Genomic DNA, 28,000 nt, shown 5'->3' with positions numbered 1-28,000 from the left:
TAATCTAAAACGTTTTCTTCCAACCAAAACGATTCTATGATTTTGTGCCTCTCCGTTCTAACCAGAGCCAGGGGACAGCTTTATGTCACACATTTCGCTTCAGGTAAACCACGGCTCTTACCGCTAGCTAACATCTGCATGCCATCCAAAACGGACAGTACTTCTCCAGGCTTGAGCTTTCTCGCGGGACCTCTGCCCGAAGGTCGGCACACCATGGCAGCGCGGCTGCCCAGCACGCAGGCCGGTAGCAGGCTGCTGATGTCACTTTGAAGTCAACAAGCGGTAGAAGCTCAGAGGGCCGCTTTGGCTTTGTTTGGTTGGGGTGGGTTTGGCGTGGCGGGTTGGTGGTTTGTTGTTTTTTTTTTTTTTTTCTCCCCCCTGGTAGGGGGGTGGTGGGTTTGTTTTCTGTCTTGGCAGCTCTTCCTCGGCCCCTCCCACCCACCAGCTCCCCCTCCTCTAACATAGGCCATAAATCCCCCGGCTGTAGACCGGGGCAAGGCGTGGGCTGAGGCGGGGCGGGCGCTGGGTCTGGGCGGTGAGCCGAGCCGTTGCGTGCTCGTTCCGTTAGGCGGGGTAGCCGCTGGTTGTTCGTTCGTCGGGAGCCGTTCGTCAGCAGTCATTCGTTCTGCAGGAGCTGCCAACGATGGATGCCAAAAAGGTAGGGTAGATGAAACCCGGATTTCTGCTCCTACTCCCCCCTTCATCTCCTCCGGCAGTGCTGCAGCCGCTACGAAGTAGTCGCCGGTGGGCGGCTGCCGCTCGGGTCCCCGTCGTTGGCCTACTTCGACCCCGTCTCCCCTACGCTGGGTGTTTCGTGACTAGCGGGTGGCTGGGATTCAAGGCCGCCTCGCTGGCCGCCGCCCCCACCGGGTGTCTGAGGGTTCCGGTGAAGATGGTGGTGGCGGCCAGGCCGCTGCTATGGTACTTCAGCGGGTGTCTTGGGAGAAGACCTGTCTGCTTTGGGCGGGCGGCGGCCACAGACTGCTTGGGAGAGGTTGTTGCAGATGGCAGGATTGATTTGTGGCCTGAGGAGCCACATGATGTGCTGTCCGTATTTTGCTGTATCGGTTACGACGTTCATTTTGCTGGTAGAGCAGCGCTGCGTTCATGATGCTCAAGGGGACCTTTTAAGGTATTTTTGTAGTGGTGGTACGGCTTATATTAAAGGTATTTTTTTAATTACAAGAGGAAGGCAAGGCATATCCTTTCCCCCTTTCTCATCTGGAGGGAGGACAGAGCAGTTGTCGGTATGGTTACTCGTCTGCAGCTACGAGTGAAGCGTGCGGCAGCGGGGCGAGATGATGACTGGTGTGGGCTTGAATACACCGAGGAAGGAAAGCGGGCAGGCATGGGGAGAGAGATGGCGAACGTCCAGCTGAATCTGCCGTGGGATGCCAGGGATTTACAGTTACACGGGGAGCTCGGGGCCCTCCCCGCCATGTTGATGGGAGATCCGGGTAGTGAGAGAAGATGATGCAGAGGAGAAAGGAGAGCAGCTGGTGAAGGTCTCTGAGAAGGGCTGGGCGGCTGCTTTCGCTTGGTGCAACAAGTTGTACTGCTTAAAGGATCCAGTCGGGGAGCGGGGTGTGTGTGTCTGTGTGAGAAGCATATTCTGGATAATGAACGCTGCTGATAACCTGTGCTCACAGGAAGATCTAGTGGTTTGAATTCCTTGCTGGTGTACAGCCTTGAGCCTTTGAATAGGGTGGGTGTAGCTGTGCTATTTTGGAGTTCCCTGTTTGCCTTTTGGGAAGTGAGGCGTTTCCAATAGTAACAACGATCCATACATTAGATCATGGTCTGGCTCGCTGAAGGAGATGGATCAGATCGTGTGATGCCTACGTGGTAGGAGATGAATAGCAGGCAACAGCCAGAAGAATCACAGCATAGCATTGTTTTGGTTGGAAAAGACATTTAAGATCATCGATTCCAGCCATTATCTAACTCTACCAAGTCCGGTGCTAAACTATGTTCCTCATCACCACATCTGTCTTATAAACACCTCCAGGGATGGGGCTTCACCCACCTCCCAGGGCAGCCTATGCTAGTGTTTGAGTATGAAAGATGGTAGAAGAGCTGAGCTCCTTAGAGCTTTGTAGCTCATGTATATGCCGTATAGATGAGCGGTATCCACCAAGCACGTCCTTACTGCACCCAGTAATGGCTGTGACCACTGCATGCTATGACAAAGTAGAGCCCTGAAGGGGAAAGATGCTCTTATGTTGAGTCACTGTGTTGAAAATGTGGAGAGCTGGGTTTTGTCCTCAGCTTTGCTGTACCTACTCAGTTTTGATGACCTAGACTAGAATCTTAAATGTGCTTAGATGTCTTAATGCCATTTTACAGCCATCCAAGTGATGTGGAAGTCTTATGTCCTCGTATTTTTGTGCCCAGTTTATTTGTGACAAAAATGAGGGGAACAGTTACTGACAGGAATAAGCCTAGACTGCCTTGGGAATGTTCAGGTGTGAACACTACCTCAGGAATCATCTGCCCCCTGCAAGAAAAGGGCCTTGTCCCCTTGGTGTCTATCTATATCCTCGGCAACAAGAGAGCTCATTAAGAGAAATTGACATGTAGGTGGGGGAAAACATGCCTGAGAGTAACTTCCCCAGTTTCTGTTTACTGGGGCCTAACTGTATGAAGGTTGTGCAGGCCAGAAGCACCTACATGCTTGTCTTGAAAGATTGATAAAGGTGGTATGAGCGATGGCAGAAGGTTATTGGCAGACATTTTCAGCAGCCTTGGAAGCCATTGCTCCTGGGACTGAGCTGGAAAGTAAGACTGGAAGAGCTGTGACAGTAGGCCCCATGGAGTACGTTTCTCTCTGCCAGCCTTAGGACAATAAATGGAAAACCTTGGAAAAATTACTCTTAATTATTAATATTTTTTTTTTAATTCCAGTCTCTCCTGAGACAGAAACATAATATTTCCAGATTGTGCCAACTCAAGAACTGGTAGTCTAAGTACTGACTCCTGAGCCACCTGCTCCCCAGCACCTCCCTAGCACAGAGCTGGCTTAAATACTGAAACCTTTAAAAACATTAAAACAAAGAAACAAAAATCCGGTCAGATGCTTTTTCACTGATGCTTGAAATTCTTGGTCTGTAGGACTTATTTTTTGTGCATCTGAGCTGAGAGCTCAGCCGTTTATAGTTTTAATAAATAAGACCACACTTATACTCGAGTCCTGGGGACTGTACTTCATTTAAAATACCAAGTATTGCCACAGCTTCCAGAAGAATAAATGGGAAGGTTGGCAGTGCTGCTGCCACCTCTGTGAGGCAGGCTGCTGTGCCAGGTGCCCTAGGGCAGGGTTGGGAAGCTTTAGCCTGGGAAAAAGTGGGTCTGTTGCTGAAGAGTATGTGTTTTAACTGTTTAGGGTGACTGCAAGGATAGTTCATAGGCAGATCTGAGGTTCAATTTATGGGTACTTATCAGTTGGCAGAGGAAGAGTTAGACTCTTATTTCATGACAAGTTGGAGATCAGGAAAAGCTTTTCTGTAAAGCAGATCAACCCAAAATAACAGCTGCTAATGCAGGCAGTATATTCATTACTAATGAGCTAATAGTTGATGCAGGCCAGGGAACAATAAAGGGGAGGTCCTGACAGGCCCTCCTACAGAGGAGTCACAGAACTTTTTTCCTGCTGGACAATTGCATCTCCCTTTCCTGGATTTCACCAGATACCCACCCATGCTAGATAAAGGCGCTCAGTTCTTGGTGTATTCTCATAGGTGTGTGGCAGCTACTGTTTATGCTGAAGACAAGCTCATGTTGTGTAGAAAGCATGTATAACCAAATTAAATTTTTTCCTTTTTTTTTTCCCCACAGAAAATCACAGCATCTCTTATCTATGCAGTTTCTATTGCTGCTATTGGATCTCTGCAGTTTGGTTACAACACTGGTGTCATCAATGCTCCTGAGAAGGTGAGAGGGAAAATGAATTGGAGATGGTATAAGTGTGGGGCTGGTGGAAAACTAAAGGTGTAGGATGGAGAGTAGCTGTCTCCCAGGCAGCTAATAATCTGATTTTGATTTATAAAGTCAAGAAGACATTCAAAATTCCATCACAACAATAAACAGTGAGGGCTAAGTTTAGGGGATGAGAGAGAGCAAGCAGAGAAGTCAATTCTTAATTAGGAGTGTAGAGGGGACAGAAGGGCTCCATCTGCCATTTCCCAATATGTCATGTATTTGGTACATGAAGTGGCTGACATTCTTCCAGTTTTGAGTCAGAAAAAAACATCCATGCAAGAAGGAATGTAGAGAGCAGTGTGCAGATGAGAGTTGATCTCAGGCTTCTTTAAAGAAAATGAGAAATGTAGTTTTCTTGTGACTGCAAGATGGATCCTCTCTCAGGAACTGAGTCACCAATACCACATCCACCCTGTCTCCAGGAATAGATGTCACATCACTGGGGGTGTGGGGAGGGTGTGGTGTGTGTGGGGGCTTCCTTCCTCGCTGAAGTCCTGCTGCCATCTGCTGGGGGTAAACACTCTTGGGCCATGTCCCCCTCAGGCCTTGCATAATTTCCTTTGTTATCGGAGAGGATGCCTCAGAAATAGGCAACACAGCACTGTCACATCCCCATGGGAAAATGGAGTAATGTTCTTCCTAATGCTGCAGTTTTCAGGCTTACCTCAATGAAACTTTCTGTGCCTCTTTAAAGTATTTCCATCCCAGAAAGCCCTGTCCCTGTTGCCAGAGTTCTGGTGTTGCCAGGAATCTTACCTTCCATTCTCTGGTCATGTTTTCTTGTTCCTTCTCACACACTGTCTATCACCCTCTTGCAAGCATCATCGACTTGCACCAACCATTAAACACTGGCCATCTCTGTCATGTGCAATGAAGTAATCTCTCTGTCATCATACTGCTGCCTGTCTACTGAATTTTCAGTTCTTTCTGCACCTTCATCTTCCTTTGCATGACTTGTTGCTGCCTACTGAATTTTTTAGAATATCTTCTTTCTTCCAGGAAAGCAGATCAGAAAGATCCCAGAAGTAATCTCCCCAGTACAAAAAGCCTCACACTGGATTGTAATACCATCTCCACCTGGTTCCTCTTGCAGATCATTCAGCGGTTCTTCAACAGAACCCTGTCAGAGCGGAGTGGGGAGATTGTTTCCTCAGAGCTACTTACCTCTTTGTGGTCCCTTTCTGTGGCTATCTTCTCAGTAGGAGGTATGATCGGTTCCTTCTCAGTCAGCCTGTTTGTCAACAGATTTGGCAGGTAAGTTGGGAAGAGGGATCCAAGCAGTTAGGGAATTTTTCCCTTCTAGAATGAAGTGTTGGGAGGAAGAGGGCAGGGGTGAAAGGAGGGAAGGAGCAGGTGGCTGGAGAGGAAACAAGAATGTGTGGGCTGCAAAAAGGGTTGCAGGCCAAGGCAGGAGCTAAATAAGAATTATTCTTGTTCTTCTTCCCCTGAGATGGGGGGGAGAGGGGGTTATGGGTAGGATTACCTTCCCTCTCCCAGTGATATTTCCACTGTATTGCCAGTTTAAGCTCAATCTTGATATTTTTACCCTGGCAGGAGGAACTCCATGCTACTGGTGAACATCTTGGCCTTTGCTGGTGGCACTCTCATGGCTTTCTCTAAGATGGCAAAGGCAGTGGAGATGCTGATCATTGGCCGTTTCATTATTGGCCTCTTCTGTGGTCTTAGCACTGGCTTTGTGCCCATGTATATCAGTGAGGTCTCTCCCACCAGCCTCCGCGGAGCCTTTGGCACCCTCAACCAGCTGGGTATTGTTGTGGGCATCCTGGTGGCCCAGGTAGGCTTGACACAACCTGATACTGCCCTCAAGGGTAAGGAAGGCTGGGGAAGGGTGAAGTGGGCCACACTTGTCGTCAGGTGTGGTATGTGATCCTCACTGGTGTGGGGGTTAGAAATTGGAGTATTTAAATTGCACACACTCTCTCTCCAATTCTTGCTGTAGATCTTTGGCTTGGAGGCAATCATGGGAACTGAAACACTTTGGCCACTCCTTTTGGGGTTCACAGTCATCCCAGCAATCCTGCAGTGTGTGGCTCTTCTTTTCTGCCCCGAGAGTCCCCGTTTCCTATTGATCAACAAGATGGAGGAAGAGAAAGCACAAGCAGGTAAGAGCTCATCCCTGAAGGAGCAGGGCTGTATTCTGGCTCCCAGCCTGCACTGAAGTTGAGTGGGAGGCCAGCACTGGCTGTGGTGCATGTGGTGGATCAGGGTGTGAGTCTGTCAGTTGCACTATGCCAGGAACTGTGAGAAACCTGGCATCCCAACAGAGACTCCAAGTAGGATTAAGATGTAAGGAGTGGCACCTGGCCTGGTGGGATGTATGCAGCTCTGTGGGCTCCTTCTGAAAGGCAGGAAATAGACTGACATTTAACAAGGAGCTTGGAAGGTGTTTCCTGCTCCTAACAGAGAAGGCTTGTAGTCACTGCTGGCAAGCACGTGAACAGAATTTGGGATCAAATGTAAATGTAGGGATCAAACAGCATGAGCAGGACTTCTAGGCCTGTTTTCCATGCTGATCATGACACTTCAACATGTGGGTTGAAAAGATGAGTAAGGCTACATATAAAGCTCAGACTTTCCTATGTAAGCAGGTCCCAACAGTGAGTGGCAGGTGACCACACAGTGTTCCCTCATTGAAATAGCCTGGAGTGGAACCTACTAGTTGTAGGGTACTGTAGCTGGCATTTTTGGATCCCTCTCTCCAGTTCTCCAGAAGCTCCGTGGTACACAAGATGTGTCTCAAGACATCCTGGAGATGAAAGAAGAGAGTGCTAAAATGTCCCAGGAAAAGAAAGCAACAGTGCCAGAACTCTTCCGTTCTCCAAACTACCGTCAAGCCATTATCATTGCCATCATGCTGCAGCTCTCTCAACAGCTCTCGGGCATCAATGCTGTGAGTTACCTTTCTGTACCATCTGCTGGGCCTCCCTTATCCTTGCATACACTTGCCACTAATTTTGAGAGGCCTTAGCCTTTAAAAATCTTTGTGCTTTGACTGGAGGTAACAATTTTGTGATACTGCAGAGACTGCTAAAATAGGAGGTGAAGATTGCTTGCTTTCAGTTTTCCTACACGCATGCTGGCGAGACATTGCAGTCTTGCATCAAGCCAATGAATCTTGACTGGAAGCATGATGTTTTATACTGTGCTTCTAAGAAACTCCCTGCAAAGTGTTAGGGAATGAGGGACACTCTCTCAAACACTGGAATTGTGAAGTCCAACTTGCTTCTCTTCCCAGGTGTTCTACTACTCTACAGGGATTTTTGAAAGAGCTGGTATCACTCAGCCTGTGTATGCCACTATTGGAGCTGGTGTGGTGAACACTGTCTTCACTGTTGTGTCGGTAAGTGGAATGGGCCTGATGGTGAGAGGTGACTTGTCTGCCTGGGCTTTTTTGGGAGATGTGACTGAAGACAAGTAGCCAGGCTGAGGCAAAGCACTGGACCAGGCAGTGGCTTTTAAGAGCAAAGAGAAGAAAGCATTAAAAGCTTTTGTGGGAGGAGAGGAGCTGAGAAAAGAGATTGTTACCCTTTTTAAAGCAAAGGGAGGGTGAAAAGGAGTGCACAGGGAAAAAGTAGTGAGAAAGCAGTAGCAAGAAAGAGAAGAAACACTTCTGAAATTAAGGATGGAGCAGCCCTGTGACCTGCACTGAGATTGCCCCTTGCACTACAGGCAGATGAAAGAAAGCAATTGCAGGGCACATTGAGCAAAGGAGTCTCTTCTTCTTTTCCTGCTGAAGTAATGGAATTTTTTTCTTCTCCTGCTGTATTTCTAGCTGTTCCTGGTGGAGCGTGCAGGACGCAGGACCCTCCATTTAGTTGGCTTGGGTGGCATGGCTGTGTGTGCTGTTCTTATGACCATTGCTTTAGCTCTGAAGGTGAGTCATTAGTGTTCATCTTGCCTTGACTGATCCCAGCAAGGAACTTAAGACCATATATCTGCCTAGTAGACAGGTACATCTGGGGCTAGAGCTGTGTGTGCAGTGGAGAGTACCAGTTCCTGACTGTAGAAACTGCCACAGTGTTGACAGTCCAGCTGAGAAACTTGTGACATGGGAGATGGCATTGTGCTGTGTAATCTTTGCCTCCAGATTGCACCTGATCATGTTTGTTTCCTTGCAGGACATTGTGGAGTGGATCAGATATATCAGTATTGTTGCCACTTTTGGCTTTGTGGCTCTCTTTGAGATTGGCCCTGGCCCTATCCCATGGTTCATTGTGGCAGAACTCTTCAGCCAGGGCCCACGGCCTGCCGCCATGGCAGTGGCTGGTTGTTCCAACTGGACCTCCAATTTCTTGGTGGGAATGCTCTTCCCCTATGCAGAGGTATGGACCCAATTTGCAAAGAACTGCAAGTGCTGCAGCAATGGAATAGGTGTCTAGAGTGGTTGTAGAATCTCCATTCTTGGAGACTTAAAAGTGTGACTGATCCTTAAGAACCTGATCTCCTCTTGAAGCTGTCCCTGCTTTGAGTAGAACGCTGGTTAAGTCTTCCAGAAGTCCCTGATTCTGTGTTCTGATCATTATTTAACATTAGAAGTGTGACTCACTGTTTGATCCTGCCATCTTAGCTGCTTGCAATAACCATCTTAATTAACAAATTTAAGCTCTCCCTTCAGAAAAATGTTCCTGGGTTACTTCCAGGAACACTAAAGCATTTCAGAAGCCCACAGGAACCTGATTTAATTTTTAAAAAATGCAACGCTGAGGGAAAAGTTTGAGCAGTGTTTGAGAAAGGTGTTAGAATTTGGAGCTGTCAACAGCAAATGGCTTTGCATTTAGGCTTATGAGCTTTTCACATTAAAACCCTCCTGCTTTTCTCCTCTCTGCAGAAACTGTGTGGGTCCTATGTCTTCCTCATCTTCCTTGTTTTCCTGGTCATTTTCTTTGTCTTCACATTCTTCAAAGTACCAGAGACCAAGGGCAGGACTTTTGAAGACATCTCCAGGGGCTTTGAGGGTCAAGCAGAGGCCAGCCCTACATCACCTGTAGAGAAGAACCCTATGGTGGAGCTGAACAGCATACAACCTGATAAAGAAGTTGCCTAAGATCCACAACACACCTCTGCTTCGACTCTTACTTGCTTTGAGTCATTAAAGGAATGAGCAAAGAAAACCATGAGAACTTGGACTTTTCCCCCTTCAATTGCTGCTGTTTTTTTCTTTACCCCCACCCATACTTGCCCATTCTGTCAGCCTTGCCAGTATTAAATCTGATCTGGGTTATCCCATTTTCAAGTACTGGAAGACAGCTGGCACTTGAAAAACAATCTCAGTTTTCCTGTCACAAACATCAGGATAACAGAAGACCTGGCAATATTTTTGCTTTTCTCACCTGCAATTGCTATTTAGGCTTAACATGCACACAGTGACTGTTACGTATTTGGAATCTAATACTATTTTTGTAGTGAGCTGAAGTGACCCACTGAACAAGTCCCTGGCCCTTTGAGTCTACCCTGTGTGCGTGTGTGCAGTGTTAACACTGGAATTTAACAAGCCTACCAAAAAGCCATCTCTTTGCTTTTTCCTATCCAGTGTGCACTTTTTTCAGCCTCAGGAAAAAGGGGACCAAGTTACATGCATATTTTTTTCCTGCTTTTTTTGTTTCTGTATAGACAGACTGAAAGCATACTTTTACTTGAGTTTATTTATTTGTATGTCACTTTGTAAATATTTATTTTTTTAATGGTGTACAAAAATGTACAGATAATGAAATTGAAGATGTTTTAAGAGAATTAGCTATTCTAACAAAAGATGCTGTAGACTTGAGGTGCAATAAGACTGTAAAGGAGAAATATGGTATTAAGCAGGAGATTGGATGTTATTGACGGTGCGTGCAACAGAGCCAGTGGTACACGTCACCTTTTAAGTTATTTGTGCCCCCTTAAGAAAATGCATACTAGAGTGAAGAGGTGGAATTTTTTGGGTGGCAATTTTAAATACTGTTTGAGTGAAAGTGTAGTATTGCAGCAAGTAGGCATTGTTATTTAAGTTTTCAGTCAGTTAAACATTGTAGGGAGTGATTGAGGGTAGCAGTTGGAAACCAGAAGGTAACTACTGCCTTCTCTTGATTTTTGTGGCTGTGTTTGTTTTTTTTTTTTTTCCTTCTCTGCTGTATTTTAGTAGGCCAAAGTCTGAAAATTGCAAATTGTTACTTTCAGGTATGCAAGGATAAAAATTATTTTTCAAAGGTATATTTTCTTAGCAACTGTTCTAATATATTTGATAGAGACATGTAGCACGACCCTTCTGGACACAAGTAGGATCAGTATGTAAAATCATAAAGATGCAGGGCTAGAGAACAAAGCTTGCTAGCTGAGCAGTGTGGAAGGTCTGTGGTGATCGGTCTACTGGTTGTTTGCAGGTCAAGTATTTGTTTGCCTTGTGTGTCCTCTGGAATATCTATATGATGTTTTTATGTTCACCGGCGTGCTATGTAGATGTATATGGCTCTGTAATAGTGCCTGTAATAGAATTGATATGGCAGACAAATTATACATCAGTAAATACCAGCCTCCCTGCTTGTTGTATTGCTGGGCAATCCAGACCTATGTACACCCTTGCTGCTATGCTAGCACAGTTCTGTTCAGGAAGGCGAAAAGAAGCACATGGATGGGAGCTTTGCTTTGTGTTGACTGCAGCCCCCTATTGAGAGATACTCTAGGCCTGTGTCTGTCTGGTCCTGCACAAATTAGATAAAGGCTAAAAAGAGGTAGGTCCAATTTAAATTGCTCTTAAGATCATTTGTGTTTTTTGAGTTGTTCAAACTTGGGTCTACCTACAAACTCATGCTGGAGTTTATTGCTAGTTATCCTAGAGGAGATACAGGCCCATAGATTCCAAGGTAAAAGGCAGAAAGGGCCAGAAAGGCAGGAATGACAGCAAAACTGTAGCACAAATAGCCCAAGTTTTCCTGAGAGCATGCGGTTCCAGAGCAGGTCAGAGAAGTTCCCATTGGTGTCTGTTCCTAGGGATGTGTATCTTGACATTTAGATAAGTAACATTCCTACCTTCCCTAATGACAAAGAGTTGCAAAGATCAGTAAAACTCACTGCTGTGGAATGTTTCCCATAGCTTCGTTTGATACACTCCAGCTCTGCACAAATCAGTCCTATTACATCCAGTTTTCCCTAGCTTTCTATCAGGCTTCCATGCCAGATCTTTATTCTCAGAAATATATTTGTCTTATTTCACAACTTTCATGTTTTTGGTTTAGTTATGCAGATTTCTGTGCCTGCCCTTTTGACCCTCCAGCACTTCCAGAAGGGGCGTCTGTATGCTGGGAAATCCCCTCTACAGCTGTGCATAATAAGAGCATTCCATACTTTACATCAGAGGTGTGTGTTGGCTTGGACTATTGTATAGGTCTTTCTCACAAGGTATTTGTGTTCATTCTGGTTTTGGTTTTTTTTTTTTTCCTGTAAGACCATTGTTAATATTTTGGATAGGTTTTATATGCTTATTAATGTAGTTGTTTCCTGTTTTTAAAATAAAAAATACAGAACTTAAGTATCTGATTTGGATTTTATGCTTAACCCTGAGGTCTCCTGTTTTCTTGCTCCTTTCCTACAGCCTCAGATTTCATCCTGGAATCTCCTCAGCTTCTGAACTGTAACCTTTCTTGGTATGCTGTATGTGGTGGTTTATTCTAGTGGAGATGCGTATCACTGTAATAAATGCCCTTACTACTGTTCTGTAGAAGTGTTCAAACTGAAGAGAGATGATTCTTTGGCTCTGTGTTTTTTCTGCCCATGTTTTGTTTGCATCCAAATCCTTTCCCAGTATTTCTCAGTAAAAGGAAAGGGGAGTGGTGGAGGTTACAAATCCTGGCCACATCTAAAATGTTGGAGACTCTGCTGAAAGTGATCCTTCTTTGCCACTAAAGTGAAGAAGGAGCCCTTAGGTTTGTAAGGCATGCTTTGCTCCTGGCAGGTAACCTTAATGTCCAACTTGGAAGTCTTGCCTGTGTAGACTTTGTACTCGATGGCTGAAATGAGCAGGGTGGTGAAGAGGAAACCCTAATATGTGGAGAGAGGCCAGTCCCAAGGGTCTAATATTCCTGACCTGGTAAATGTGTAGTGCTCTCATACATGGTGCTCCAGCCTAGGGAGTACTGAGCACCCACCTAGTTCGAGAAGGAAAAAAGCTTTTGTTCTAGGGCACTCCTTTCCCTGTCCTACAGTCACTGTACAAGCCCGGGTGGTCTGTACCTGTGCTTCACAGAGAAACTGAGAATGGCTTATCGCAAAGTAAGGAGAGAAAATAATCCTCCAGTGGAAGAGGATGGAGGGAAGTGTGAGAGAAAGGAAAAGATGACAGAACCTAAAGTACCCCAGAGGAAGAATCAGGCTAATCCAACTCCAATGTTATCAGACTGCATGAAACAACTAGCAAACAAAGCATACTGTAGTCTGAAGAAGCTCAGCACAATGGAGAGAGAGCCAGTACAGGCTTTCTGGAATCTGAAGTTACTGACTGCTGTGCTTGTGCCCAGCTCATGCTTGTGTTTTGCACTTTGCTATGCAATTGCCCTCAGAGCTGAGGAGTGCTCTCAGCTAAGCTATGTGTCTGAGCCATCCAAACCCAAGCATATGTCTATGCCAAACTTTTCTATTTTTTTTTTTTTTTTTTTTGGTCAGAAATGGGAAAGAGCAAAATCATTCAGAGCCAAAGCATAGGACTCGCAGAATTCTAAATTAATGGTTTTGTGTAGTTTTTGTAGTAAACATTTGGTTTGGGAAATGAGTCTTTTGGCTTAGATGTCAGAAATAAAAATTAGCCACATTTGTAAGGTTAAAGCTTCAAAAGGAAAAACTATTTGCAATTACATGGCCTAAGTACTTGAAGGTGTGTTGTTTGTGACTGAAACTGCTCTTCACATTCAAGTGAGCATGTAGACTACTGTGCAATGCCATACAAAAATGTCAGGGGTGGCAGAGCTAGTGTGTACACGTCTTTGAGGCTACCCACGGAATCTTTTTTTGGCTTGCTATATGCAAGTGGCACTACAGAGACCTTCAAAGCATTGCATAGACCTCTGAAAATCAAGGCAGCCTTCAGAGCCAAGATTCAGCTGCAGCAGGTGCTTTCCTGCAAACATTCCTGCATCTTGGGTGTATTTGGATCTAGTGAAGTATGACCTCTTGGGAAGGAGCACACTCAGGTGTCTGCACCCCAGTCCCTAACTAGATCTGCTTATGCTTTAGCTCTGTCTTTACAATGTGAGTTACCAGATAAGAGACAGTTGTCTTCACAATATGCTGCTGGGTAGAGCTTGGGGAAGTTAAAGTAGCTTAGATGAGGAAAGAAAATGTTTGTGGTGGGGGTTAGTGGTGTTTTGTTTGTTTTTGTGTGTTGTTTTCCCTAAAATACATATTGCTAAGGTGTTTAATTGATGCTACTTTAAAAGCATGCCTGATTAACTTAAAAATTCTCTTGCTGTGGTAAACCTTGTTTATGCAATACCCCACCAAAATATAGTGTTTACAAGAACTCTTTCCTTCTCATGACACATTTTCAGCATGTCTGATAGACACATGACTGGCTTCCTAAGTCTGTTTAGCTTACATTGCACAGCCAGTTGTCTTTTAGCAAATGGTCACATGGATTTCTGTAAGACAATCACATTGGTGTGCCAGTCTCTGAGGCAGGTACTGTGCGACCACTGCAGATCACATGCTGAGCAAGTAACTGGGCATCCATGCAATGATCAATCTGATCAAGTATCTCCCAGCCTTTTATCTCTGCTCTGGTCTTTGTTTCATTCCTTTTTTCTTCCCTATCATGAACAACTGTGCGTTCCATCAACAAATTTGCTTTACATAGTGAACAAACTCAATTTTTTTTGGCTTCCTTTTTATTCCTGTCACCAACTACTATTATCACCCAGACGGTGTATTACCTTGGTGTTTAACTTGCATTCATACATTAAGTATTTTGAGGTGTGAACTATCTTTGTTCCTCTCTGCTTTGCTTATTTCTCTTGAAGTGCTCTTTCTGATATGATCAAAGAACTTAGTGACATTTCTTAACATAGCTCTACTTTAAGCCTAGTTGTTGATGTAAGTCAAGAGTCCATAAGGTTTAGGACAGAGTCAGAATAATTTTTTGCTAAGGGAGGTGTAAACATGCAGAACCAGGAAAGTATGAAAGCTGGGAGTAGTGGTGAAGGTGTGAAGGGATATGGATGTAACAGTGTGACTTCAGAGGGTTACCATGGTGGAAGAGCCCACAGGAGGCTGAATACACAAAGGAAATGGTAAAGGTTATGGGGTGTAGTGTACCAAAGCATTCGGTGAGAAGAGAACGGGTGGTTGCTGACCTTCAAGAAAAGGAGGAATGAGATGCTACCTGAAAAAGCCCCTGGTATCTGGAAAGGTGAGGCATTCATAAGTGTGTGAAAGTGAAACAGCATGTGAGACAGATGAATATGAAATTTGATGGAAGCAGATGAGAGAGTGAGGAAAGACAGAAGACAATGTGGGTAAAAAGGCAACAAACACCATAGCAAAATATAGGCCCTTGAGCTGCATACAAAATAACATGAAGTGCCACAGGGATCTTGTAGCTTATGACTTTGTCACTAATGGAGTTTCAAATCACTTAAAGAATTTGTGGAAGTGCAACTTCATAGAGCTCAACTGCAAGGTTCACTCATTGCTTACTGCATGGAGGAAACGTTTCTCATGGGGTCCAAAAACTTATTTTGGTCTGTCATCTTTTGACTCCGTGGTGAATTTCATCACTGTCTCCAGACATGCTGTTGTCTTGTCCAGGTGTACCTGCTGCTGGAGGCATAGCCTTCTGATTTAGGCAGCAGCTTCTGTTTGGTCGAAGCAGGTACGTGGTCAGTAAATCCTAGTGGAAATTTGCAGCTTCTGGCCTCAGGCTTCAGCAAATGGAGTTGCTAATGCTGGGTAAGTGAAGCTCAGCATACAGTACACTACATCAGTCATAGAACTTGAAGTGATTCCTTCAGCTTACCTTTTTAAGCTTAATGACTAATATCTCTTAACACTGAGAGGTGTCCCTGCTCAGGGAAGAGCTTCCTGGTGGGCAGTCCAGTTGCCATTCTGGGGGAATTCCAAGTGGGCTCATCCAGCCATCTATTGGTCTTGTTGCTAGAGATCACCATCATGCAGCCCTGCTGCCAAGCTGGGAGAGCTCAGAAAAGGCTCCTTTGCCTTTCATTTTTTGTGGGATGAAGTGGTGGTAGTCAGACTCCATATGGTGGGAGAGGCATTCACGAGAGTCCTTATACCCACAGCTGCCTTTGTTCACTCTGCTCCTTTGTGGGTTTGCTGGAGGAGTTCTTGGCCTGGCTCTGACTTAGGCCTTGACCTCTTTTGGGACCAAACTGGTACAACTGTAGCCGAACTGCTGCTTTGGTTAAAAGGGGGTCAGCTGCATCTGCCACAGACTCACAGGCAAGAAAGATGTCCTTGGTTCTTGATGAAAAGGGAAATACAGGTGCCTCCTCCACTACGAGCACTCATAAGTACCTCTGCAGCTGCAACGAATAGTTGTCAGAGCTACAGCATTCCTTGCAGTGGGACCTCACTTCTTCATCCACTAAGTCTGAATTCTGCTTGCTTGAAGGTGGGTGTTAAAAATGAAGTTATCAGAGCAGCATATCAGAAGTGGCATTTCCATAAACCCACAGCAGAGGTATGTTCCTAACTGTGTGAGGTAGCTCAAGACAAGGTCCTGACAACCAACCATCCAAGAACAATGTCAGCAAAGCCACCCCTGGACTGGAATGTGCAGGGGCTCATGGATGGCAGAGAAACAGTCAGTGAGAGAAAGCTGTGAGAGAAATGCTTTCCACCTTCCTTATTTCATGCCACAGACAAAACCTTTGAAGACAAAAACAAATTAGCAAACTGAACCAAAAACAACCAACAAAAATTTAAAAAAACCCAAGAAGCTAAAGCAAAACAAACAAACTCCAAACGAACCAAATACAAGGATCTAGAAGCAGTGGTAGAGAGAGGGATATTTTTCCCTGCATGTTGAAATTCCACCTCCTCCTTGGCTATGTGTGTAAGGACAGAGTCACTGAAGCAGAGACGCTGACTGGCTAGAAATGAAGCTTTGGCAAAGACTCAATGTACAGTGGTGGGTCATGAAAAGGATTTCCTTTTTTTTCTCCTTGGCAGGGACTTAACCTTTTGTTAGATGAACTGAGCTGAGAAAGCATGGTTTCTCCTGAGAAGGAATGGTCAGGATGAATTAGTAACACTTTAAAAGCAGAGATGAGGAAATTCTAAAGCTTGTGGCAATCCTTAAAGACATAAACTCTGCTGAGAGGCTTGGTGGGATAGGAAAGTTGGGACTTATGCCTGGAAATGCTGGCAGCTCTTGATAGGCAGGGTTCTGTCACTGCACCCAGAACTGGGCTGGAATAGCAGGCAGGGCATGCCTAATTTTCTTGAGATCCTTTGCTGGACTGCAGGCCAGTATGGATACGGGAACAGTCACACCCAAATGCACTCTTTTGACACCAGACGCGCAGACACTGGGTGTACTTGCTTGTGCACTGCCCTAATATGAAGGAGTCTGTGCAGGTATACCATAACTTGTGGTTCATCATCCCCTTAGAGTCACAGAAGCATTAAGGTTGGAAAAGACCCCTAGGATCATCAAGTCCAACACCACCGTACTCAATAAACCATGTCCTAAATTGTCATGTCTATATGTCTTTCAAACTCCTCCAATGATGGTGACTCCACCATGCCCCTGGGCAGTCTGTTCCAATGCCTGGCCACTCTTTGAGTAACAAATTTTTTCCTGATATCCAGTCTAATCATCCCCTGGTGCAGCTTGGGGGCATTTGCTCTTAGCCTACCACTAATTACTTGGGAGAAGAAATCTACACCTGCCTCGCTGTAGTCTCTTTTCAGGGAGCTGTAGAGAGCAAAAAACTCTCCCTTTATGTTACCTGGCATGGAAGGGCATGATGGAGAAAGGGGCAGAAAGGAAGATTGTTGTATTGTCCCTGGTGCCAGTTCAAAGGGTTACAGAGGTGTTGGGTGATTGGGAAGATCTGGAAGCGGAGGTGTCCTGTTTCCTGGCTCTCACAACTGGGTGCTCCCAGCAAGGTTTGGAGCACAGCCATGAAAACTTCATGTTTGGTGTGGCTTCCCACCAATACTTCAAAACCCAGCTGAGGCTCATATTAGAGGCCAGGTCTTTCTTCTGAGATAGTTTTGTTATCTGATGTGTGGTTTGTGGGTGTGAACACTTTGGTTGCACACATATAGTGTGCTTGATTGCTCAAGGTAAGGCAACAAAAATGTAGACCAAGGTAGTTGGGACATAATAAGTTCCTGTGTTTCAATCAGACTTCCTCTCGCAGTTGCTTAAATAACATCATCTGAAGATATGTTCCTCTGTCTGCCTTTTTGATTCGCATTGAAACTTTGACAGATATATATGAAACATTTAGAAGTGGCTTTATCTCTTTTATTACTGAGCTCTGGACATTGGCAAGTGCTAAAATCCTCTTGGAGGAGGTCAAAGACATGCTGAGAGACACAAAGACCAGCTTCATGTATCCCATTACAATCCCTCCCAGCTTTAGTGCCAACAACACATTGTTAGGGTTCAGTGTTGCAGACGGCTGTGCTGTGACCAGTAGTCTCATGAGGAGAGAAGGACCCAGGGTGTGAGGAGGGACTGGACCTGAGTTCTTAGCAGCTAGGTCTGGTCATGAAGAAAAGTACTGTCTTTGGAAGGGAAGTTTAATGGACAGATCGTGGGGGTTTATTATTGAATTTTGGGAAGATCCTGATAGAAGGTCCTGAAGAAAAGGACTTCTGGTCCTGGTGCTGGTGGATGAGAAGCTCAATATGAGCCATCAGTGTGCACTTGCAGCCCAGAAAGCGAATCACATCTTGGGCTGCATCAAGAGAAGCATAGCCAGCAGGTCAAGGGAGGTGATTCTCCTGCTCTGCTCTGCTCTGGTGAGACCTCACGTGGAGTACTGCATCCACTTCTGGAGCCCCTGTTACAGGAAGGATCTGGATGTGCTGGAATGTGTCCAGACAAGGGCCATGAGGATGGTTAGAGGGCTGGAGCTCCTCTCCTGTGAGGACAGACTGAGGGAGTTGGGGTTGTTCAGTCTGGAGAAGAGAAGGCTCCGAGGAGACCTTATTGTAGCCTTCAATCTTAAGGGGGCCTACAAGAAAGCTGGGGAGGGACTTTTTAGGGTGTCAGGTAATGATAGGACTAGGAGGGATGGAAAAAATAGAAATGGATAGATTCAAATTGGATGTTAGGAAGAAGTTCTTCACCATGAGGGTGATGAGACGCTGGAACAGGTTGCCCAGGGAGGTAGTGGAAGCCCCATCCCTGGAGATTTTTAAGGCCAGGTTGGATGTGACTCTGAGCAACCTGATCTAGTGTGAGGTGTCCCTGCCCAGTGTTGCTGTGCTCTCTTCTGTTCTCTTGTCCTTGAGGGCCCTTTCCCAGAGGGTCCTACTGACTAATTCCTTGAAGACATAGAATTTTGCTTTCCTAAAATTCAGGGTCCTGTCTTTACATACATCCCTCAAGTCTGTGAACTTCACCAGTGTGTGATCACTGCAGCCCAGGCTGCCTCCAGTCTTGACATCACTGATTAGCTCACTTGCGTTGGAGACCATGAGAGCCAGCATCACATTCCCTGTGTTAGGGCTGGCTATTACCTGACTTAGGTAGTTATCCTTAGTGCCTTGAGGATAGCATGTTGCACTTCGCCTTTCAGCTTCACGCTGTCCGACCCACCTCTTCTAGTATTTCTCTAGCCTATTCCACGCCCCAGTACCCGGAAAAATTATGGTCAACCTGCATGGACTATCTTAGTTCCTACTTCTAAAGCATCCTGCTGATTGTCCTCCCATGTCCAGCACTGTACTAGAACAGGCTAGCAGTCCCAGCAACTTGTGCCTAAATAGATGCATTGTTGAATTTTTCTTAAGGAATAGCCTGTGACCATTATGCATGAGCTGAAACTAGTGTAAAGATTTTCTTCCTTGCTCTGTCTCCCTGGTTATGCATTCTCCACTGACATATCTTCTGGTCTCATGGAGCTGCCAAATGTTTCATGGGCAAATGCACCTCTACAATGACATGCTCAAGAAAAAGATAATTTAGTGGAGGTACATCAGCAGAACACCAGAAGTATGTGGTGACAAAAGATGTTAGATGCTTTCTCCATTTCAAGATATTGCTCATGAATAGGTTTGGGGAAAATTGCTAATATTTTGCCAGTTGATTATGACTTTGTATAGTCTACCTAGCTTTTCCTCTGTCTCCAGTTCAACCTCCAGTGCACAGAATATTTTGTTGGGCAATCAGCTGGTGTAAGGTGTTATGCTTAATCTTTTTGATGTGTCAGGATGTTGAAGAGTGTGATGGGTTGCTCAGGGCACTCTTTGGACAGCGTCACATTGCCAGGACACCAACATGGAATTAGGAAGAGCTAGTCATTCACCTTCACTGAGTGGTGGTGTCATTCACCTTCACTGGGATATTTTACATTTTCTTTTATCCCAGTATGGCAGTGCCATACTTTCTCCTCCTTCCAAAGAAGTATGATGTGTAAGACAGTCCCTAAAATGCACTCATGTCAAAGTACCTTACATCACCTGCTGTTCCCTAATCCATATAACCAGTCCTTCCATTTTAAAAGGCAGTTAGTTTGCCCTTGTTAAACCAGTAACAACTCTTCCTAATGGCACTCTTGTCCTCTACACATCTGGCACTGAGTGCCAAGAGGACATAGTACTAAGATAGAATGGTTGCTCTGGAGTTCCCGGAGTCATCCTGCTTGCTTTCTCTACAGCTAGATACAACCTTCCCCTTTTTTCCAGCTGTTGGGGGATGACAGATGAAAGACTTCAGTCTCACAGTCACATCAGCAGCGTTGGATGTATCATATCCACTGTGATGTATACAGCCTTTCTAAATAGTCCCAAGCCTGTTGCTAACCCACTCCTGGGTGTCCCTCAACTTTTCAAACCATTATGATACATTTGGTCATCTGGGAGCAGGCTCTGCCCCTACAGACTGTTGCAAAGAAGGCTTTGAATACCTCAGCCTCTTCTAAGGCATCTGTCACTGGGTTGTGCCCCATTCCTCAAGATATATGTATTTTCCCTGGAGTAGCTGATAGGATAATTACAGAATCCCTCTTCTCACTTCGTCCTATCCCCATGAAAATTTTTGCTCTAGCTGGATTCTGAGATCCCTTTCTGATTTTGTCCTTCAGTACCCAAGTGCTTTCCTCCTCCTCCATTACCTATTTTTTTCCCCCACCTCTTATATACATATAGAAATTTGAATTCACTGTGAAACTCCTTCCTTAGCCAGGATAGCTTTCATCCAAAATTCCCAGACTCCTTGCACAACAAAATGGTTTGGAGATGCTGGCTTTCATTGCCCATCTCCTTGTACCCACCAAGATCCTCCTAGATGCCATGTTGAGGCACATGGAGGACAGGGAGGTGATTCAAGACAGCCAGCATGGCTTTACTAGGGGCAGGTCCTGCCTGACTAACCTTGCAGCTTTCTATGACAAAGTGACTATGTCAGTAGATAAGGGACGACCTATGGATGTGATCTGTCTGCAAGGCCTTTGACACGGTCACCCACAACAAGTTGGAGAGATACAGACTTGATGGGTAGACTGTTCAGTGGATAAGGAATTGGCTGGATGGTCGCATTCAGAGGGTGGTGCTCAATGGCTTAAAGTCCAGAGCAGTGACAAGTGGTGTCTCTCAGGGGTCTGTACTGGGATCTGTACTGTTTAATATTTTTATCAATGACATAGACAGTGAGATTGAATGCACCATCAGCAAGTTTGCAGATGACACCAAGCTGTGTGGTGTTGTTGACACATCAGAGGGATGGGACCTCATCCAGAGGGACCTGGACAGGCTGGAGAGGTGGGCCCAAGTGAACCTCATGAAGTTCAACAAGAGCAAGTGCAAGGTTCTGTACTGGGCCAGAACAATCCTTGCTGTCAATACAGACTGGGGGATGGGGTGTTAGAAAACAGCCCTGTGGAAAAGGATTTGGGGGTGCTGGTGGAGGAGAAGCTGGACATGAGCAGGCAGTGTGAGCTTGCAGCCCAGAAGGCCAATCACATCCTGGGCTGCATCAAAAGAAGCGTTGCCAGCAGATCCAGAGAGGTGATTCTGACACTTTACTCTGCTTTTGTGAGACCTCACCCGGAGTACTGTGTACAGATCTGGAGCCCTCAATATAGGAAGGACATGGACTTGATGGAGAGGGTCCAGAGGAGGGCCACAAAAATGATCAGGGGGTTGGAGCACCTTTGCTATGAGGACAAGCTGAGGGAGCTGGGTTTGTTCAGCATGGAGAAGAGGAGGCTCTGAGGAGACCTGATAGCAGCCTTCCAGTACCTGAAGGGGGCCTACAGAAGGATGGAGAGAGGCTGTTTACAAAGACCTGCAGTGACAGGACAAGGGGCAATGGCTTCAAACTAGTGAAGGGCAGATTTAGATTGGATATGAGGAGCAAGTTCTCTACTATGAGGGTGGTGGAACAGTGGAACAGGTAGAGCAGAGAGGTGGTTGAGGCCCCTTCCCTGAAGATATTCAAGGTGAGGCTCAACGAGGCCCTGGGCAGCCTGGTCTAGTTTCAGATGTCACTGCTGACAGCGTGGAGGTTGTACTGGATGACCTTTGGAGATCCCTTCCAGCCTGGACCATTTGATGACTCTGAGATGTTATTCCAGGGCAAACAGTTGCTTATGCTTTGTCTCTGTCTTTATACAACTCTCTGATCCTGCAGATCTGTGGAAGAACAACTGACAGCACAACTGGAACTACAGATTTCTGGGACACTTAAAGGCACCAAGCAAAAACAGTTACATACTTTCCTTCTCTGGTGTTACATGCATGTGGACAAAAGGGAGGCTTTCCATTCTGGGGGATAACGCCTTCCCAAAGCCTAGCCAGCAATTTCTGCTGTCTCAAAGCAGCAAAAAGATACATTGGACTCAGAGAGACAGTACAGAACTGGTGGAGCAGTGGCAAGGTCGAAGTGAAACTGAAGGTGATAAGAGAACAGAACAAGAGGAAGCCAAGGAAGGATGGAACGGAGTGAATCATTGAGATCATGCAGCAGAAGACTTGGCAGAGACATCAAATGTCTCCAGAAGGGAGTACTATAGCAGGCAGGAGGTGGTTACTGTAGTGAACCAGCCAGAAGGATTATCATACACCTAGAGAATGTCTCTTGATGGTAGTATTTTCAGCAATTAAAGCTGGAGACAAGAGGAAGCTGTGTATGATAAGGAGAGAGCACAAGTATTAAGTGATGAATGGTCAGGTATTTGAAAGCAAAAGTGATCAAAAAGGCTTTATATGGGACAAACCTTGAAAGCAGTGTGGCTGTGGGGAAAGCTGAACAAAGTGAGGTGGAGTAGCTGCTAGGTAGTCCTAGGTGTTTCAGTAGCAGACCCTACTTTTTAGTCATGGGATCATAACTATAAGGTGGATTGGGAGCAGGCAGCTGCAAGGCGAAGGATATAAATAAACGGTAGTCTGTAACCTTCGAGAATGTGCAATTCAGCACTTGCTGCCCCCTAGAAATCTTCATCTTCTGGGTGCCATGCTTCATCCAAAACAATCTGTCATGGCCATTCACCAGTGCTCTGTGGGCACAAAGAAATGGCTGCCATGCACACTGAGGTGGTGAGAATGAACAAAGACATGCAGTCAGTTTCGGATTAAGGGGTATCCTGAAAGCTAATCTTGTTTTTCACAGCACCTAGAAACAGGACTTGGTGTGCTTCAGTCCTCTTTATCCTGTGGATAAAGTGGAGCCTGCCAGCAGTTCATAGGAAGAGTGTGAAATGCGTTGGCTATGCAAGTGTAGCATTGAGTCTGCTGGTTACAAGCAGACAGCAACAGTACATGACACAGCACTTGTCTAGAGTGTCTGTGCACTTCTGGCACCTTTGAGATGAGAGGCAAGGGAGGACAGGGAGTGGGCAGATGTAGATAAGGAGAGGAGTGGTGGCTAGGTATTTTGGGTATAGGAAAATATTGTGCCAATGTATGTTTTCCATTCTGGGCTTTTGATCCAAGCAACTTCATTGAACAAAGGAATAATCAGAGTGAAACTTTAGCAAACAGAACAAAGTAGATTGCTTAGGTCTTATTATGGTGTGGTGCTTGGCATGCAGAGATGGAAATGTAACTGCTGGCAGTGCCATCTCCTGGTCAGAGCAAGGCCATTGAGCTGAAAAGCTCTCATCTGGTGCTGCTGCTGCTGCTGGCCTGAGCCATCTTGAGCAAACCACTTCCCCTCCTTGCACTTAGGTATTTCATGAACAAAATGAGGGCCCTAAGGAAGTTGGTGAGCAAAGTTCATAGAATAATAGAATCGTTTCAGTTAGAAAAGACACCAAAGATCAAGTCCAAACATTAGCTAACATTACCAAGTCTGATGCTAAATCATAGAATCATTCAGGTTGGAAAAGACCCCTGGGATCATTGAGTCCAGCCATTGCCCTTAGTCTACAAAGTTCACCCCTAAACCATATCCCAAATCACCACATCTAAACAACCTTTAACCATGTCCCTCAGCACCATATCCCTGACTCTTTTAAACACCTTCAGGGACGGGGATTCAACCACCTCCCTGAGCAACCCGTTCCAGTGTTGGCAAACCCTTTCAGTGAAGATGGTTCTTCTAACATCCAACCTAAACTTCTCCTGGTGCAACTTGAGGCCATTTCCTCTCATCTCATCACTTGTTACTAGGGAGAAGAGAATGACACCCACCTCACTATAACCCCCTTTCAGGTACTTGTAGAGAGCAAGAAGATCTCCCCTCAGCCTCCTTTCCTCCAGGCTAAACAACCCCAGTTCCCTCAGCTTATCCTCACAAGACCTATTCTCCAGACCCTTCACCAGCTTTGTTGCTCCTCTCATGCTCGTCTAAATGAAAACGTGACATTGTCAAATAAAAGTGCAGTTACACATGGGTTGACAGTCTCTGCTGGAGGGAGGATAAAAAAGGCTAATATTGTCTGGGATTTTCCACGATGATGTTACTTAATTTCCACACAGAGGCACGACATATGTCTTGGCTGTGATTCTTTTTATATAGGGGCTTCTTAGTGGACCTGTCCTGCTCCTGTTCTCCAGCCACAGCTCAGTGGAGTTTGTCAGCATATTTGCATCATATTCCCACAGAAATTGTACTTGATTTGATAAATTCAGTACTGTCAAGTTTTGACAACCACTACTAACAAGGAAGCTGTATATGGGGGGAGATGATGGCCTTTAAAAATTTCTAAGCACATCATGGCTGTATTTTCACCAGGTTCTGAAAGCAACACCTTCAAGACTGTGTCTTACCACCCATGCAGTACAACTGCCACACTGGATATGAGCAATCAGCCTCTGCAGAAAGTTAGTCACATCCTGCAGACTAGAAATAAAGATGCCCGATTGTCTGCAGAATGAGATTTTTCACATGAACACAAAGAGAAACATGACCAAAATATACACTTTCCACAAAGCATCAGCTCCTGGAATTTATTGTCAGTTGCTGTTCAGAGCTACCTGCATAAAGGGCTCAGAGCAAATGAACAAATTCTCAGGAGCTCTTATGTGCCAAGGCCAGGGAAAACTGGTGGACACACAAAATCTGCTGGCTCAGCCAGACTGAGGTTACCAGAGTAGCATATCAGAAGTGGCATGTTCCTAACTGTGTCAGGTAGTGCAAGGTCCTGACAAACAATCAGTCAAGACCAATGCCAGCAAAGCCCAGTTTGGACAGATACCACTCCTGGACTGGAATCTACAGGGGCTCATTGATGTTAGAGAAATGACCAGTGCAGAAGCAGTGAGAGAAATGCTTTCCAGCTTCCTTATTTCATGCCACAGACAAAACCTTTGGGGAGAGATGGAGTAACATCACACAAACCTTTACTGCTTGATCTTTTCCTCATTCTTTCCCAAGAACAGTATTTGTGTGTAATGCTTTAGTCACAACAAGAAACAAGGTAATAACACTGTATTAGTATAAGGCTTCAATGTTTCCAAGCACATCACCTAGGTTAATTCTGCTGTGTGAGCAAGACGGATTTCTTTATCCAAGTTCAGTGGAAGAAAAACAAACAAACCCAAACCCCAAAACCAAACAACAACAACAACAATCAGCCAACTTGGCAAAGACTTAAAGTATGGTGGTGGGTCTTGGAAAGCAATTCCTTTTTTTCTGCCTTCATGTTAGCTGAACTGAGCTGAGAAAGCATGGTTTCTCCTGCGAAGGTCAGGATGAATTAGTAACACTTTAAAAGCAGAGATCAGGAAAATCGAAAGCTTGTGGGAAGCCTCAAAGGAGTAACACACACAAGGTAAATAGACACCAGGTGTATTTACTTGCACAGTGCCCTGACGTGAAGGAGATTGCGGAGGTAAAGCACAGCTTGTGGTTTACAGAATCACAGAATCATTTCAGTTGGAAAAGACCTTTAAGATTATCCAATCTAACCATTATCTAAATCTGCCAATCATGCATCATGCCCTTAAGTTACCTGGTATTGAAAGGCAAGGTGGAGAAAGAGGGGCAGAAAGGAAATGAGTTGTACTGTCCCTAGTGCCAATGCAAAGGGCTGCAGGAGCTGCTGGCTGACTGGGAAGATCTGGAGGCGACCTGTTCCTGGGCTCTGAGAGCTGGGTACTCCGAGAAAGTTTTTGGAGTGTAACTGTAATGACCATATACTTGGTATGGGATCTGTGGGTGTGAGCACTTTGGTTGCACACATGCATCATATTTGATTCTCCCCAGTAGTGTAATGAAAAGAGCAAAGTGTCTGCACACCCAGACATCTCTGGGGAGGCCTTTTGAGAGCCTTGATCACAGCTTGCAAAGCTGAATCACTGTAATCATACAGCCATGCACATATGCCTGGCTTTACAGCAGAGAGAATCAGGATTTTTGCTCAGTTCCAGTGGTTACATAGCCCTCATACCACACCCCTGAGGGGGGTCTCTGTGGCAAGGGTGCCACAAAATTGCAGCCAAGCCTGTAATTCACTTCTGATGTACACAGTGATTGCAGGAAGAGTGCAGTGCAGTGCCAGTGTCTGTCCCAGTAGAAACCTGTGCTACTAGAGTTGTAAACACTGCGTGCTCCTTGCTAACACTGTCTTAGGTGATTTGTCTTCATCAGAGATCACAGACAAAAAACCAAACCAAACCAACAAACAACAACAACAGCAACAAAAAAAAAAAAAAAGAGGGAGAAATAGCACAGTGAAGGTGGTGAAGGCTCTCCTACCATTCAGTGGAGCAGAGTCTTTTCTCCAACCTCACAAGCATTATCAGCGACACTATAATCTGAACATAATGCGTACTTCTTACCACCCCTTTCTCTCTTTTCCATGATCTTCCAGGGCCTTCAAATTAGCTAGAATTTTGCTAAACTACTCCAGTAGTGACTCTTCATGCTCCTGTCATGGGTTGAGTTGAATCTGCTATTGATATTCAATACCATGCTGTTCTCATAACAGTTTCAAAATGAAAGTGCTGGGTGGAGCAAAGTATCATGGGGCTTGAAGTTCAGATGGTAACATGAGAGGCTTTCTGTTCCAGTTGCTGCTTCCAGTTTCCAAATTTGGGGCACTGGTCTTTTCGCTGGGCTGGCTGCTGGTTGCTTTCTCTCACTGACTGTTTCTCTGCCATCCATGAGCCCCTGCACATTCCAGTCCAGGGGTGGCTTTGCTGACATTGTTCTTGGATGGTTGGTTGTCAGGACCTTGTCTTGAGCTACCTCACGCAGTTAGGAACATACCTCTGCTGTGGGTTTATGGAAATGCCACTTCTGATATGCTGCTCTGATAACTTCATTTTTAACACCCACCTTCAAGCAAGCAGAATTCAGACTTAGTGGATGAAGAAGTGAGGTCCCACTGCAAGGAATGCTGTAGCTCTGACAACTATTCGTTGCAGCTGCAGAGGTACTTATGAGTGCTCGTAGTGGAGGAGGCACCTGTATTTCCCTTTTCATCAAGAACCAAGGACATCTTTCTTGCCTGTGAGTCTGTGGCAGATGCAGCTGACCCCCTTTTAACCAAAGCAGCAGTTCGGCTACAGTTGTACCAGTTTGGTCCCAAAAGAGGTCAAGGCCTAAGTCAGAGCCAGGCCAAGAACTCCTCCAGCAAACCCACAAAGGAGCAGAGTGAACAAAGGCAGCTGTGGGTATAAGGACTCTCGTGAATGCCTCTCCCACCATATGGAGTCTGACTACCACCACTTCATCCCACAAAAAATGAAAGGCAAAGGAGCCTTTTCTGAGCTCTCCCAGCTTGGCAGCAGGGCTGCATGATGGTGATCTCTAGCAACAAGACCAATAGATGGCTGGATGAGCCCACTTGGAATTCCCCCAGAATGGCAACTGGACTGCCCACCAGGAAGCTCTTCCCTGAGCAGGGACACATCTCAGTGTTAAGAGATATTAGTCATTAAGCTTAAAAAGGTAAGCTGAAGGAATCACTTCAAGTTCTATGACTGATGTAGTGTACTGTATGCTGAGCTTCACTTACCCAGCATTAGCAACTCCATTTGCTGAAGCCTGAGGCCAGAAGCTGCAAATTTCCACTAGGATTTACTGACCACGTACCTGCTTTGACCAAACAGAAGCTGCTGCCTAAATCAGAAGGCTATGCCTCCAGCAGCAGGTACACCTGGACAAGACAACAGCATGTCTGGAGACAGTGATGAAATTCACCACGGAGTCAAAAGATGACACCAAAATAAGTTTTTGGACCCCATGAGAAACAAGTATACCCCAAATCCAACTATTACTGTTGAACCAAACTGTCATGTGAGGGGTGGGTGCCTCGTCTGTGAGGGATTGATTTGCCCAGATGGGACCTCTTTCTGGAAACTCCTGAGTGAGCTCACCCTGCTCTTCTAGCACTCCATTAAATAGTTCTTTTTATCAAATCCAGTGCCTGAGAGTCTGCTTTGGCAAACC

The 28,000-nt window shown here is 45.5% G+C and overlaps 1 protein-coding gene across 2 annotated transcripts; it reads left to right on the top strand.

Moving 5' to 3' along the window:
* Nucleotides 1–614: 614 nt before the first annotated feature.
* LOC128974005 (solute carrier family 2, facilitated glucose transporter member 3) lies at nucleotides 615–9,052 on the top strand. Of its 2 annotated transcripts, XM_054390514.1 has the most exons (10): nucleotides 615–658; nucleotides 3,835–3,930; nucleotides 5,072–5,232; nucleotides 5,533–5,773; nucleotides 5,939–6,101; nucleotides 6,702–6,889; nucleotides 7,235–7,339; nucleotides 7,772–7,873; nucleotides 8,118–8,321; nucleotides 8,828–9,052. In XM_054390514.1, the coding sequence occupies exons 1-10, from the start codon at nucleotides 644–646 to the stop codon at nucleotides 9,041–9,043; spliced, it is 1,491 nt and encodes a 496-aa protein (XP_054246489.1). In that variant the 5' UTR covers nucleotides 615–643; the 3' UTR covers nucleotides 9,044–9,052. The 2 variants fall into 2 exon arrangements, with proteins under 2 accessions (XP_054246489.1, XP_054246497.1); XM_054390522.1 differs by lacking the exons at nucleotides 615–658; nucleotides 5,072–5,232 and having other exon boundaries at nucleotides 3,917–3,930.
* Nucleotides 9,053–28,000: the final 18,948 nt, after the last annotated feature.

The sequence above is a fragment of the Indicator indicator genome, chromosome 1 (assembly GCF_027791375.1).
Source record: "Indicator indicator isolate 239-I01 chromosome 1, UM_Iind_1.1, whole genome shotgun sequence".
NCBI lineage: Eukaryota > Metazoa > Chordata > Aves > Piciformes > Indicatoridae > Indicator > Indicator indicator.
Note: the sequence above shows the minus strand (reverse complement) of the source record. Positions and strands in the feature narration are given on the sequence as shown.

Bases quoted from the DNA above. Each gene is read 5' to 3' on its own strand.
- LOC128974005 (XM_054390514.1), top strand. The intron at 7,874-8,117 runs GTGAGTCATTAG...GTTTCCTTGCAG, and splicing joins CCATTGCTTTAGCTCTGAAG to GACATTGTGGAGTGGATCAG. The intron at 8,322-8,827 runs GTATGGACCCAA...TCCTCTCTGCAG, and splicing joins TGCTCTTCCCCTATGCAGAG to AAACTGTGTGGGTCCTATGT.